Raw genomic sequence first — 14,558 nt, forward strand, 5'->3', positions numbered from 1 at the left:
TTGAAGTTAAATCCTAAAGAATACAATAAGGTTTCAAGAATTCTGTATTATAAACCAACCCGCACTTGGTTTAAGATAATTATCTATATCGCACTGTTGTTTAATGATTAACTGAGAATTAAAATTAAATGTTCGTAATTTAGAAGTTCTTAATAGCTGATTAAAAGTTCGTATGAAAATATTAAATGTTCCTTGATTGAATGCTAACTCACTAGTTAACCTTAACTACAGGAGAAGAAATAGTCGACGGAGATTCGCCCAGATAGTTGAAGATAATATGATTAAGACAACTTACGATAAATTTTGATGACTGCTGCAGTCTTCTTTGAAACTATTATAATACTTTACTTGTATTAAACTCTAAAATTAATTAAATTAAAGGTAGTTTATACCAATCTTTAATCTAAAATGGTATTAGATTACTGAAACTGAAACACTTAAGTGTATACACACTTAAAGAAAAAAATTCACAGAGACGGTAAGATAACACAGAGACGGTAATATAGGCAAGCGCCTTTACTCAAAGATCGCTCTGCCAGAAGTGAAGTTCCTCTTCTCCTAATTTCACAAGCTTCCCCAAAAATAAGGTGTGATATCCCCCACTTAAAAATGTATGTATTTCTAAGAAGATAAAAGGTTCAAACGAATAGCGAAAATAACGGTACTCTTCTAGTTAGGACGTGATGAAAGATAAATCCTTTTGGATTGAGTTCTCTCAGAAAATTACTATAACGTGCCTTCGACGATATTTACCAAATTTATCAAAAAGAACCCGCCTGACCAGAAAGAATTAACCAAGGATTAACCAAACCGGCTTCTTTTAATAAGTAGATTCTTCTGTAATCTGAGAAGTCGGTAGTTTCCAATAAAATTAAGGATGAGCGAGCTCACCCGCGTATTTATTATTTGCAAATACGGTCATCGGCGTCTCAGCAACAGGCGTAAAAGGATTAAAAAGTATTTAATATTTTAATTATATAAAAAAAATGTTACAAACTATGAATAAAATTTGAGGATACTTCTATTACGAATTTGCGAATCTAAGTACTTAATAATTTTTAAAATTTTAGAGCATTGGCAGTTTTTATAGCAGGACTATTTTTAATAGTGGGTTTTTCTTCATATTGCGGAATGTTGATCTACGCTACTTATTACCAATGCGATCCCTTAACTACCAAGGTAAGTGGACCTGTAGAATTGTAAATAAGTAAGACAATTATTTATCAGTTTTTAACAGTTGGCGAAAAAGAAGGATCAACTATTACCACTTTTAGTAATGCAGATCCTAGGAGACTTCCCGGGGATTCCTGGAATATTTGTTGCTGGGATTTTCAGTGCGGCTCTTAGGTAAATAGTTCTATGATTTTTTTGTTAATATAAAACGGTTATTTCATTAGCTCTTAAATAATCGAACGAAGACGAAAATCGAACTATTTTACCATGATTTGGAACAAGTCTTAAAGTCATTGAAGAAACATCGAACTACAACAGTAATGGGCGAATAATGGTCTGGGAACACTGAATGCACTATTTGTAGTGAGTGTTCTTTCGTAGAGATGCCTAGAGTATATGCCTATATCATTGATTTTGAGAAGGTATTTGGCAAAGTTCAGCATAATCGTCATAAAAAAAATTTGTTAAATAAAAATATAGACAGTAAAGACATAAGGATTACATGAGACCTCTATTGGAACTTCTGGCGGGAACACTAGAAGAACTGCAACACCTTACTCAAAAACTAAATATACATTGCAACGATTATGGACTAAAAAAAGATTTGATAAAAATCAAGTTCATGGTGTTTACAAAAGCACAAAACATCAAAGTTAAGCAAGTACTAGATAATGCAGACATTTAGCAAATATCCTCGTACAAATATCTTGAAACATGGATCACCAAAAATACTGATCAGACAAAAGAAAAATGAGATGGCAAATTGAAATTTTGCGGTCAGCATTTAACCATTTGCTGCCAAACTTCATTTTTTAAATTTTGTAGCGAGTACAGGTCAATCTTACAACAAACATTTCACAATAGCCCTGGGTCTAAAAATTTTTTTGTTCCAATTTTGGAACTTGGCCATAGGTATGCAATAAAAAATCAACAACGTCAATTTAAACTTCCAACATTTATTGATAAAAAATGTTAACATCTTGAGAGCATTTATAAATTTTCTTCACGAAAAGATTTGAAACAATTCATAGGATTTATATTAATTTTACAAATACCGCATCCAAAAGTCGTGTTGTTTTACAAATTTTGTATCCGTTTTGTTTTAAGGAGATTGGGTAATGCAGAACCGACATATTTTGTGCAACAGATCCTAGAATTTTTCGAAATAATGTTCCTGACTTTGTCTTATTAGGTTTTGGTTGTTGAGGGTTGAGTAGTAGATATGTTGTCACAATATTTTCTAAATCCTAATAAACCCAATGGACGCATACTTTCAAAAAATTCAATAGCGTGTAACCTCAGAAACCTTTTTTGGATGGTGCTAGAAAGGTCACCAATGGATACACTGCGGACGACAGCCATATGGTTGATGGAGAGCGAGTCGTGGGTTCGAAACTAGCTTTTGGAACCGGAAATGGGTTCAACGGACGAAATAAGTAAAGATAAGACAGGATAAGATATATTAAAAAAGATACAGAAATTAACAAAAAGATAGGTAAAATTGCCAAAGATAAGATAAGATAGAAAAAGGACGCCACTTAACTTTTTGGGGTTCAAGGGGGAAGTTAAGAAACCTTAGAAGCGAAAAGAGATAAGGAAAGATATTTAGGTTCTGAGACCAAATCCAAGGAAAGATATCAATAGTTAATTATTAAATAAATTTTGTTCACAAATAATAAATATATTAGGTGGACTCCGTCCACCTGCTTACCTACGAAACTTAATCAGCCTGATCTTTCTCCTGGTTGAAGGTATAATAATAATTTAACGTAATATGCAAATATTTAGAGGTATTATTTTATCAGGAAACTTATTAAGAGTCGTGAAATAAAATTCATGGATAAAACAAAACAATATATTCAACAACACAATTATATAGGCGGCTGAAGGTAAACATGTAAAAAAAGGCACCATCAATTAATAAATAGTATACATATGGAAATAAACAGTATTATGGTCAAAAAATACCTTTACAGATACAATATAATAAAATCATGCAAAAATTAAATTATTAGCCAAGAGAGTTTGATAGTATTTAAAAAAAATTCAACTAAATCTGATTAAAGAAATCTCTCTTCGCTGTTTATGGGCTTATCTCGACATAACGGGTACAGTAAATAAAAAAAAGGATAGCAACTATGGCGAATAAAGCAAAATTAATTAAATTTAAATTTAAAAGAATACAAAAAGGTTACAAGAATTCTGTATTATAAAAATGAAACCAACCCTCCAAACCAACCAAAATAAAGGTACTTTATAACAATAGTTATTCTAATATGGTATTAGATTAACATATTTCAAATATTTAAGTGTATACACACAATCTTTACTCGAAGACTGCCCTGCCAGAAGTGATTTTCTTCCTCTCCAAATTTACCAAGTTTCCCAAAAAAAGGTGGGATAACCCCCACTTAAAAATGACAACTTACCACGAACATAGAGAGCTTCGGGGTAAATAACGGGATTATAGTAGTTGGAAACGTGAGAAAAGATAAAACTTTTTGAATGAGGTTCTTTCAAAAAGATACCGTAAAGAGCTTTTTCGACTTTGTTTGCCAAAGTTATCCAAAAGGACATGCCTGAAACCGAAAAATATGAACAATGCTTTCCCATAAAATATACTACTTCGGCCTCTTTTGATAAGTACGATTATCCGTACTTTGAGAACTCCGTGATAGTCGGTATGTTCTAATAAAATTTGCTCAGGCCCAACTGCAGATGCATTTGCAGATACAGTCATGGGCGTATCAGCAACAGGCGTAAAGGTATTAAAAAAGCATTAACTATTTTAATTATAAAAAAAATGTTACAAGCGTTACATTGAATTGTATTGTGGTGTTAAATTTTATATAAAATCCATGCGTTAGAGACTGAAGCAGACAAAAGATGAACACAAATTTTCCACCACCATTTATAGTTACGCAGTTTTGCTCTATAGTTAGCGATATTTCTATTCATTAAATCAGTACCTCCCATATGAGTATTATACGGCTGAATTGCGTAGGTAACGTCTACCATTATACATTTTTTTCTGCTGCAGAATAACGACGTACCGATTTTGTAGGTTGAACGCCAAAACAATTTGAAGCAACGTGAACGTATCCTTCCACTGGATAATTGTTATATCTTTATAAGAACTTGTATATGAATCAACAGATCCTCTACCTGATTTTTCATTACGTTTTTATTTAACGCGCATTTACCAATTCTATTATGCCCAATGGTGCCCGTAGAACTATATCCCAATTCACTTATGGCATTTATCACTGGAAGTCCAATATAAAAGTTGTCAATAATAAAGTAAAATTTTTGATCTTCGAAATTATCCTTCACCCTCTCGGCAAAAGTTGTAACTACAGATCCACCTAGCCCCAAGTTACTCTCCCCTAGTAAGGTTCCTTTCCCTTGGTAAGATTTGGTACTTACAAGATAACCATTTGATACATTCTCAGACCAAAATTTAAACCCATATCTAATAGGTTTCCCTTGAATATGGATTCATCAACAGATACTGATATATTTTCACCAACCGGCACATATTTTATAACTGAATTGTTTAAATGTTGTATAAGTGGTCTTATTTTAGTAAACTTATCATTTTTTTGTAGCTGAGTGTAATCTGAAAAATGTAAATTCTGCAAAATTTCTTTAAACTTATTTCTCTACATTTCGTTGGCGATTGCTTCGTTTCTGAGATCCAAATCCAACCCCAGTACATATCTCTTCTAGGCCTTTGAGAATAACCAGAAATTAGTAGGATTGCAAATAATACTTTGAGTTTTTCAATCGTAACCTCAAATGATGTATTAGCATAGATTGCACTTTCACAGTAAACATTATTTCGATTTGAAAGTGAGATATTTTCTTGATGTTTATCTTGGGACAAGTCACCTCTTTTTCATTCTTTTGTCTATTTGATTTATTCGCTCTTTTATTAGATTGAGCCACATTTCTTAGAAGTTTATCACTGCTCGTCGAAAACATATGTTCATCACATTGTGAAATAAAAGTTACCTCAGCTAGGGCGTTCAGTATCTTTTATGAAAACTTACCAGAAAAATCATTGAAATTCACACCACCCGATGATCCAGAATCTCCATTAGAATCTTTTGCTGGAGGATAAATATGTATGTCTGCAGAATCAAACTGCTTCTCATTTAGGTCATCGATTAAATTGTTCAGAGTATCAGCTGAACAACTCGTTTTCTTTTCACAAAATATTTCACACACATCCATAATTCCAAACCAAAAAGAAAAAGCTTAATTAGCAACAAATACAGCCAAGTTCCATTATTGGAACATACAAAAACTAGAGTTTACTCGCAATATTCATTTTAAGGTTAAGCATTTAAACGATAGATATATTGTATAGGCTTGTAATATTGCAATATTTCACAACAGAAGATAGCTGTAATCATGCTAGAAGTTATACAATTGCAACTTAGTTGTAATTTTGATTTGAATCACACAACAAAAGCTACTTATACGAAATAAGTGGGTAAATTTAGTATGCACGTGTTGTTTTGACACTACCGAACATAAATAGTTTATCAGATTTAAGACCAACAGTGACATCTTGTAACCAGCAGCGAAACTAACAGTTGTTCTAGATTTGGAACATGGCAGGGAATGGGTTAACAAAATGAGAAAACTTTTCTGTAATCGCAATATCAACATAACTTTCCGGATAAGAATGCTTCGATGTTATATTTTCTAAACCCTTTTGAATGGGATTGAAGCTAGGACACTGAAGCAATCCAACATTAAGAAATCTGGAAGCATTTAAGACGTAGTATGACCGAAGTATTCTGAAAATATCATGAAGGGTTTACAAAACAAACGCACAAGTTCTCAAACAACTAGGAAAATAATGACAATAACTATAAATAATAAAGTCTTGAGTTATTGAAATAACACCTCACTCAGTAAGCTCTTATATTATTTTTTCCCATTCTGCCTGTGATGGTTGCGATTCTCTTCTTCAAAATGGAAACCATTCAATATGTAATGAAGGCAGTCTGGAAAAAATGAACTATTCCTCAATTTGGTAGTGTTCAGCTTTTATGGACAGCACTAGAAAAAGTTTTCCAGCTTCCTAAAATTTTTTAAAATTCATTCTAAAATTCCAAAGTTGAAGACTTCTACAATTTTTTAGTTTTCTTTTGTGAAAAACATTTGTGGACACTGTATTATAAATTCAAAGTACTTAGACGTTTTTCCTTTTTCTTATTTTATTTTTATAGCTCACTATCAACGGGACTAAATGCAATGGCAGCCATAGTTTTAGAAGACTTTTACAAGCCATTCATCAATAGAAACATATCTGAAAAACAAAGTTTCTATCTAATGAAATCTACGGTTATCGTCACTGGAGCTGTCTGCATTGGACTGGTATTTCTTGTGGAGAAAATGGGAACTGTTCTACAGGTACGATTTAAATTTTACCATTTTATAAGCAAAAGTGAATTAAAAAACAGATATTTTTTTGTGAACCAAAATAAAATTATGTTCAAGCTTTCAATGAGTATTGGTTCGATTGGTAATGGACCTTCATTAGGAGTATCAGCAATGGGAATTCTTCTTCCATGGATCAACTCAAAGGTAAAACAGTCTGTTATTGACATTAAATTTTATTTCATTACAAGATTAGTAATGTTGTAGGGAGCATTATCGGGAGGTATCGTTTCTCTTCTTTTTATGACTTGGTACTGTCTAAAGACGCAGAGTCTGATTGTTTCTGGAGGGCTAAAATTTGAGGAAAAACCTGTGTCTACAGAAGGTTGTCATTATCATTTTACTCCTACAGTTGTTAAACTTAACAACATAACTCATACTGAGTAAGTATATGATTAAAATATATATATTTTAAAACTATTATGTTAGGTATTACAGAATAAAAGATAATACTCAGTTATTTAACTTTAAACTAAAGATATATTCTTTTTCTTTTTGTGGTGCCAGTCCTATCGGAGATTTGAAATCATCAAGCCTATCCAGATCTTATTTATAACTGATCTAAAGAGCTCAGTTGTGATGCTAAATTATAGCTAAACCACTCACTCAAATTTTGCAACTATCAAAATATTCTACGACCTGGGTTCCTTTTTTCTTCTATTTCCCTGCATTACCTTTTTATGCAAAGTTTCAAATATATTTGGTTAGTTTCATACATCCAAATCTAATTAAATATTAAAATTTCTTACTAAAATTAAGTTTATTTATTTAAACTCATACAAAATATGCAAAAACTCAAATTTTTAGTGATTATTGTTGATTATAACTATGATATTTGGATTCCGCGATACCTTAGGCACCGGAGAAGCTCTATTCGCTACACAAGTACTTATCCACAGGTGCGGGGATGTCAACTGTGATGTATATGTTTGTTTTTGATAGAGGAAAACATGACAAGCTCATATCCATCTTGAAAGAAGAGGGCTTGGATGATACAGACTTGCGAATTATATATAATTTATATTAAAACCAAACTGCCAACATTAAAGCGGATGACCAGTTGATAGAGATAATCTCCATAGGTAAAGGAGTGAGATAAGGATGCATTTTCAGTGCTATTTAATATGTACTCGGAGCGTATCTTCGAGCAAGCACTAGGACAACTAGAGGAAGGCGTCTTAGTTAACCAAGTGCGTCTAAACAACATAAGATTATGCTGACGATGCAGTAGTTTTTGCAGATAGCCCAGATGGTTTACAAGAAATAATGTCGCGCATATCAGATATAAGTCGAGAATATGGGCTGGATCTCAATACGAACAAAACAAAATACATGGTAATTAGTAAGCGTGAAATATTAAATACACATCTTTTAGTAAATCAACAGCCAATTGCCGGGGTGAATAGCTACACATATCTTGGTATTAACATAAACAGTCAATGGGACCACTCTACTGAAATAAAACGACGCATAGGGAAAGCAAGATCAGCGTTCGTAAAGATGAAGTCTCTTTTCAGAAGTCACGATTTACCACTTAGTACCAAAACTCTATCATTAGATGCTACGTATTTTCTACATTATTATACGGAGTAGAGGCATGGATGTTCTCGGAAGCTTCTTTAGGAAAGCTCAAGGCCTTCGAGATGTGGTGTTACAGGCACATCTTACGAATTTCATGAAAGGGTCGTGTGACTAATATTGAAGTAGTACGTAGAATGGGCAAAGACTGCGAGATGAATAATACAATCAAAGAGCGCAAATTAGAATGTCTTGGCCATGTTATAAGAAATGAACACATATATGGCTTATTGCAACTCATTCTTCAGGGCAAGGTATTTGGAAATAGAGGACCAGGAAGAAGAAGACTATCTTGGCTTCAAAACCTAAGGAAGTGATTCAATACGTCTACAACCGGACTATTCCGAATAGCTGCAAGTAAAGTTACGATAGCTATGCTGATCTCCAATATCCGGAATGGGTAAGAAGGAGAACAGTTTCATGACAATTAATTAGTACATTACAATTACCTACATAACTTTTAAATTTATTTATATTGTTTTTTTATTATTAAAATAAACATTAATTCATATACCATTATTATTATATATACGTTTCCATTGACAGTATACACATTTTCTAAAAAAATGTATATTTAATGCATAGTTTCTAAAAGAAATGCATATCTAATGTATATTTTTTGGGTAAATTAGTGCATATTTATGAGCATATTTTTTACTTGTTTTTTTGCATATTTGTCCAAGTCTACCTATAAATTATGATAATTTTTTTCCCACACCTTACTTTAAAAATATTTTGTTCATTTTGTAAGATTTTGCTCTTAACTAAGTGACTTTATTACCTTTTGTCTTGCATATAATCTGTTTTTTGGTAATAAAAAACCAGTTTTTGGTCACATGTCCAAATAAATACCGTAGAAAATTAATTAAACAATCTGTTATTACTAACTTGTTAATAATTATTTTTTAGTGAACAGTTCATGATCTACAGAGTCTCCTATTTATACTACTGTATGATAGGAACGTTTGTAGCAATGTTTGTTGGCTTCCTTGTGAGCGCGCTAACCACACCCAATGATCCTAAGGATGTCGATCCACAGCTTTTGGCACCGTTTGTTAGAAAATTAATAAAGCCTAGAAAATATTCGAATCAACCTTATGATGGCGTTACGTACGCCTATGGACCTCCGATAAAAGTAAGAAATTTAATTTTTTTTTAAATATTAGGTCTAAAATTGTATATAAATTTGTTTATTAATTTTATTATTAGAGAAGTTTATATCTATAGAAGATATCTAATTAAAGACGTGACTGTGTTGAGCAAGTTTTCAGTGGGCAGTTAAGTGACTATCGAAATGTGAGAGCAAAAGTGGTAATATGTCAAGATGGAAATAACCAAACTTCTAGGAAGAATTTAACGAAGTGAACATTCCCAGAACACTTTTATAAATACGCAATATATTTGTAGAACGGTCTTCAAAACCAAGATAGTATAAAGCTGAATAAAATACACAGATAAATAGTAAGTACTCTGAAGGATGTTGTGGAAAAGCAAACATAATAAAACATCTGGTAGTCAATAAGGAAAGTCAACCTACTGGCTAAGCGATCCAAGAAAACTGCCCGATCTACTAGTTTTTTGGATCCTAAAAGGAATCAGTAAATAAAATTATTGAAAAACTACTCTGTACAACTATAAAACAAACTAGGTAGAATATAGAGAACACTTAGATGCACAAATTAATGTGCAAATTCTATTAAAAACGCCTCAAGAAACAGAAGATGCAACAAAAGAATTCACAATAGCTATACAGAAAGCAGCGTGGACACCAACCCCAACTAGTAACTATAGTAAACTCGGAAAAAATCTTAACTCTACAGTGAAACAAAAAATACCAGAGAAAAGGCAGTTACAACAAAAATGACAGATATCGAGAGGCGCAAGAGATAAAGCAAAACTAAACAGAGCTACCAAAGATCTAACAAAGTTACTAAATAATATCAAAAGTTCTCTTACACAGACCTCTGAAGAAAGAGACTACTCACTTTGAAAGGCAACAAAATAGCCCAAACTACCACAACAATATTGTCCTCAAATAAAAAACATGCAGGGTGAATCAGCGAGAGATAACAAAGAAAAAGCCGCAGCCTTTGCTGAATATTCAGTAAAAGTTTTTGAGCTAAACGAACCATATCTCAATGACAATTATAGCAAGATTCTTAACTTCTTAAAAGCGCCGATTTAACTGGACTTACCGATTAAAAACTTCAGGCTTACCAAAATAAAAAATATAATTATGAAAAATATAACACCAAAAAAATCAAACCGAACAGGTCAACAGAACAGTAAAAATATCTCGTATACACTGGAAAGCAAATCCTACCTCTCAGCCGAATTTTTAGACACGTCAGTCAAGCATTCGATAAGGTTTGGCATGAAGACCTACTTTATAAGATAAAGAAACAATTGCTATATCCTTTCTTTCCACTCCTAAAATCCTACCTATCAGATAGATACTACCTGGTAAAGCAGCACGATGAATACACTTAGCTTCACCCAATTTTATTCCTGATGTTCACTTTAGACCTCCTCCTATTCAGCAGTAACACACAAGATGCTACTTTTGCACATGACACCGTAATACTGGTCATGGACTCTAGTCTCACAAAAGTATCAGAAAATTTACAAAAAACATAAATAAATAGAAACTTGGCAAAAAATGGCGAATTAGAGTAAATGGGACCAAGTTAACATATATAACCTTTACAATGAAACAAGGCGAATGTTCTCCAGTCACACTCAAAAGCAAGCAATTAAGTAAGGCAAACGACACAAAATACTTAGGTATCCATCTTTTCAAACGCCTAACCTGGCAGAAGCACATCTTTACCAAAAGAAAACAACTGGGAATTAAATTAAGACATATGTACCTGTTGATTAGTCGAAACTCTAAATTAATATTGGATAACAAACTGCTTATAAAGGCGATCCTACCGCAAGCAATTCTAATCTTGCAATCCTCCAACGCTTCCAGAATAAAGTGTTAAGCTCTATAGTAAATGTTCCATGGTATGTTACATCCTTCTCTATAAAAAAATATCTAGAAGTGCCTTCAGTAAAAAAAGAGATATAATAAATTACAATGTTAAATATGGTAAATGGACAAAAGTACATCCCAATGTACTTGTTAATACTTGTGCGGTTATTTGGTGACAATAACATTAAACCAAATGACATACCAAACATATTTAATGTTTAAGTAAAATCAACTGTATTTTAAATTCTATCTGATTAACGAACTGTATCTGATTTATTATCATATGACGCTATGCGTCCATACTTAAAAGCCATTTTATTGTTGCTTCTTTCGACGGAAAAGATTTGTTTTCACGTTTAGAGCTTCTGTACCAGTCGCTCCGAAGATTCTTTTTATGATGAAATACGTATAAGCGGATATACAGAGGCACTATACGTGAAACCAAATCTTAACTGTCTTTGTTTTATTCATAATAAATTAGTAACATTTACAGTTGCCAAATGAAGAGGCTCTCCACTGGAAGAAGCTTCTACATACTTTGTTAACAAACAAATTACTTATTATTCTTTATTTTTGGTTAGATTGTAATTTTAATTGGTGTTAATCAATAAAAAAGACGGACCAACGAGTTCACTTAATTCGGCCATTGTAATACGAGAACTAGATTTAAGTGAATACTAATCGATTTTTCACAAATTAGTATGAACAACTGACTCCAGCACAAAGCTGTAAACTCCCGAGAAACGAGTGCCATCTGTGAGTGATTTGAGATGTTTAGCGCAACAGCACTTGACACTAATATATATATATATATATATATATATATATATATATATATATATAATATATATATATATATATAAACTAATAAACTAAGGAACACTCGAAGAGTGGTGGGTTTTTCGGTCAAAGTGGAGAAATAAAAGACAAAGAAGGTGGCTACTTCATCTATTTATTGAAGACGTTTTGCTTCTGAATCAAGAAGCATAATTAGTTCATCTAAAAAGAACAATATGAAAAACCAAACATCCATGGAAAAGTTATTATAAGTTGGTTACCTCAAAAAGATATGTAGCAGTCAAAGATATAAAATGTGTAAAGAAGCTTATGATACTGGGCATTAAAAAATTATGTTGTATAGACAATTAATTGAACTGAATACAGTTTACAAATTAACTCAACTAAGCACAGCAAAAGACGTGTGGTAATAGTACATGTATATAAAAAATCTGTGAAAAAACTTAGTAAAAAACATTAATTTATAGAGAACCAAAAAGATCATACGATGCACTTCCAACAGTATATAATTATTTAAATTTGATCTTAACTTTAGGTAACATTATTAAAAATTGAATTATAGATATTTAAAAAAATATATAATGAAGTTACCACTCTTAAGCTTCTCAGTCGCTGTCGGTGAAATGCGACAGTAATCTAGGTAGCACGCCGAAAAAGAAAAGACAGTAACCTTGAGGTCAAAAAATTTTGAAAGAACAGCAAGGCATTTTTTAAAAAGTTAATGCTGTGGCAGAATAGCCAGCAACAGGTGAAGATTGATTCAACCTCCATCAGTCCAAGGTTCATAGATTTGGAACTGAGAATAATATAGATTCTATGAATCTATTTTATTATTAAATTTTATTAAATTATTTGAACAGAAACAATTATTTAAATATGTAAAAATAACATTGACAAAATAATCAATAAATTGTAAGTTGAATAAATCTAAGTAAGTAAAGTAAGAAATTATTTTATTTTATTTTATTTGAAATTATTTATCTCCACTCTGACCGAAATACCCACCACTCTTCGAGTGTTCCTTAGTTTATATTGGATTGACGGTCGTACTCCTTTTCTCGATATATATATATATATATATATATATATATATATATATATATATATATATATTAACATGTCAATTGTTGTACAGTGTATGCAACAAGAAAGTAGATGGGTCTTGAAGTTAAAGATATGTTTTGAGCAGTAGATAATAGAGAGCGTCTAAAGTCATGCACCACAAAAAGAAGAATCTGGTAGATATCTACAAGAAGTAGTAACCAGTGTTTTATATAATCTGAGGTCTGATATTCCGTCCATGAATTTTATCATAAATTATCCAACTTTGATTTGTTTGTTTGCGTTTAATTTTTTTGTAATTGAAAGGAACTAGTAGGATTGATATAAAAATATCTAAGTAATTTATAATTTTTTTTACTTATTTAAGGGAATGGACAATGAGAAGAAAGAAATTATGGAAGAAAAATTATGATGATATTATTTAAGGTATTCTTTATTGTTTTTGTTAAAAATTTGTTACTTATGTATCGCTTTGTAAATAAAGATTTTTTAATGTTTTTTTCTTAAACATTTTTGAATAAATTGAGAAAATTTTAAATTTTAAGCTTATCAATTACAAATTAATTATACAATCATACAAAATGTACCTGTAGAGGATAAGAGAAATAAAGAGAAACGAAGGGAATCTAAATATGCATGCTGCGACAGAATAGAATGATGATGAGGACAAAGAAATATTCTATGAAATATTAGAAGAGTTTAGTAAAATACCAAGACATAACATACAAATGGATCTGTGCGACCATAATACAACAATAGGGAACCTATGACTAAGTTAGTAGCAGTCAAAAATAATACGCAGAGATAAACTAATGTAAATGGAGAAAAACTTATAGGGTTCTTGTTAGAAAACAACCTAGTACCTAATAAAAATCAGGCAGTTGCAAAGAAGGTAGATTCACGAAGGAACATGAATTTCTTTCGATAGTAAAACAACGAAAAGATGAACTATGTCTTGATCGAACAAACATCAACAAATCATTGCAAAAGTCAGGAGCATGACAGGAGCGGACTGTGGCCCTGACAAATCTGAAAAAGAATCAATTTTGCAGTAGAAGAGAAAAAGAGAAAAAATTGTGATATGAGAATAAAACCAAAGAAGCAAAGAAGTGGTGCAATGAGGAATTTAGAGATCTATCAAAGGAAGATCCAAATCAAAACAATTAATGTTATCCAATCAAAATGAAGCCAACAAACAGGACTATAGAGAAAAACAATGACAGTTTAAGAAAAGATACACAGCACTGCAAAGACAATGAAAACAAAAACCAAAAATATCTAAGAAAAGTTCAGAAACAAACAAATTACAAATTACGTTATTTTACCATGGAGTAAGAAGAACAAAAATGTTTATTAGATAAGTAGGCACAATTCAAAAGAAGGAGAACAATACGAGCCCGATAGCAAATGGAATAGGTTCCAAAATGTTACAAGCAGATAGTGAGTTCTTAGGAAAGCAACTAGCTAAAATAGTTTGGTGTTCTTATCAACAAGAGAAGATGCCAGTAAAATAGTC

The 14,558-nt window shown here is 31.8% G+C and overlaps 1 protein-coding gene across 1 annotated transcript in view; it reads left to right on the forward strand.

Annotated features, from left to right (window-relative positions):
- The window catches only part of LOC140436659 (uncharacterized), a 96,166-nt gene that overhangs the window by 26,882 nt on the left and 54,726 nt on the right, over positions 1–14,558 (forward strand). The window contains exons 8-14 of the mRNA XM_072525666.1: positions 1,071–1,179; positions 1,238–1,347; positions 6,417–6,600; positions 6,688–6,774; positions 6,835–7,010; positions 9,115–9,340; positions 9,854–10,050. Of these exons, the coding sequence (XP_072381767.1) occupies positions 1,071–1,179; positions 1,238–1,347; positions 6,417–6,600; positions 6,688–6,774; positions 6,835–7,010; positions 9,115–9,340; positions 9,854–10,050 (1,089 nt within the window). The remainder of the gene's footprint in view (positions 1–1,070; positions 1,180–1,237; positions 1,348–6,416; positions 6,601–6,687; positions 6,775–6,834; positions 7,011–9,114; positions 9,341–9,853; positions 10,051–14,558) is intronic.

Source organism: Diabrotica undecimpunctata, chromosome 1 (assembly GCF_040954645.1).
Source record: "Diabrotica undecimpunctata isolate CICGRU chromosome 1, icDiaUnde3, whole genome shotgun sequence".
Lineage (NCBI taxonomy): Eukaryota > Metazoa > Arthropoda > Insecta > Coleoptera > Chrysomelidae > Diabrotica > Diabrotica undecimpunctata.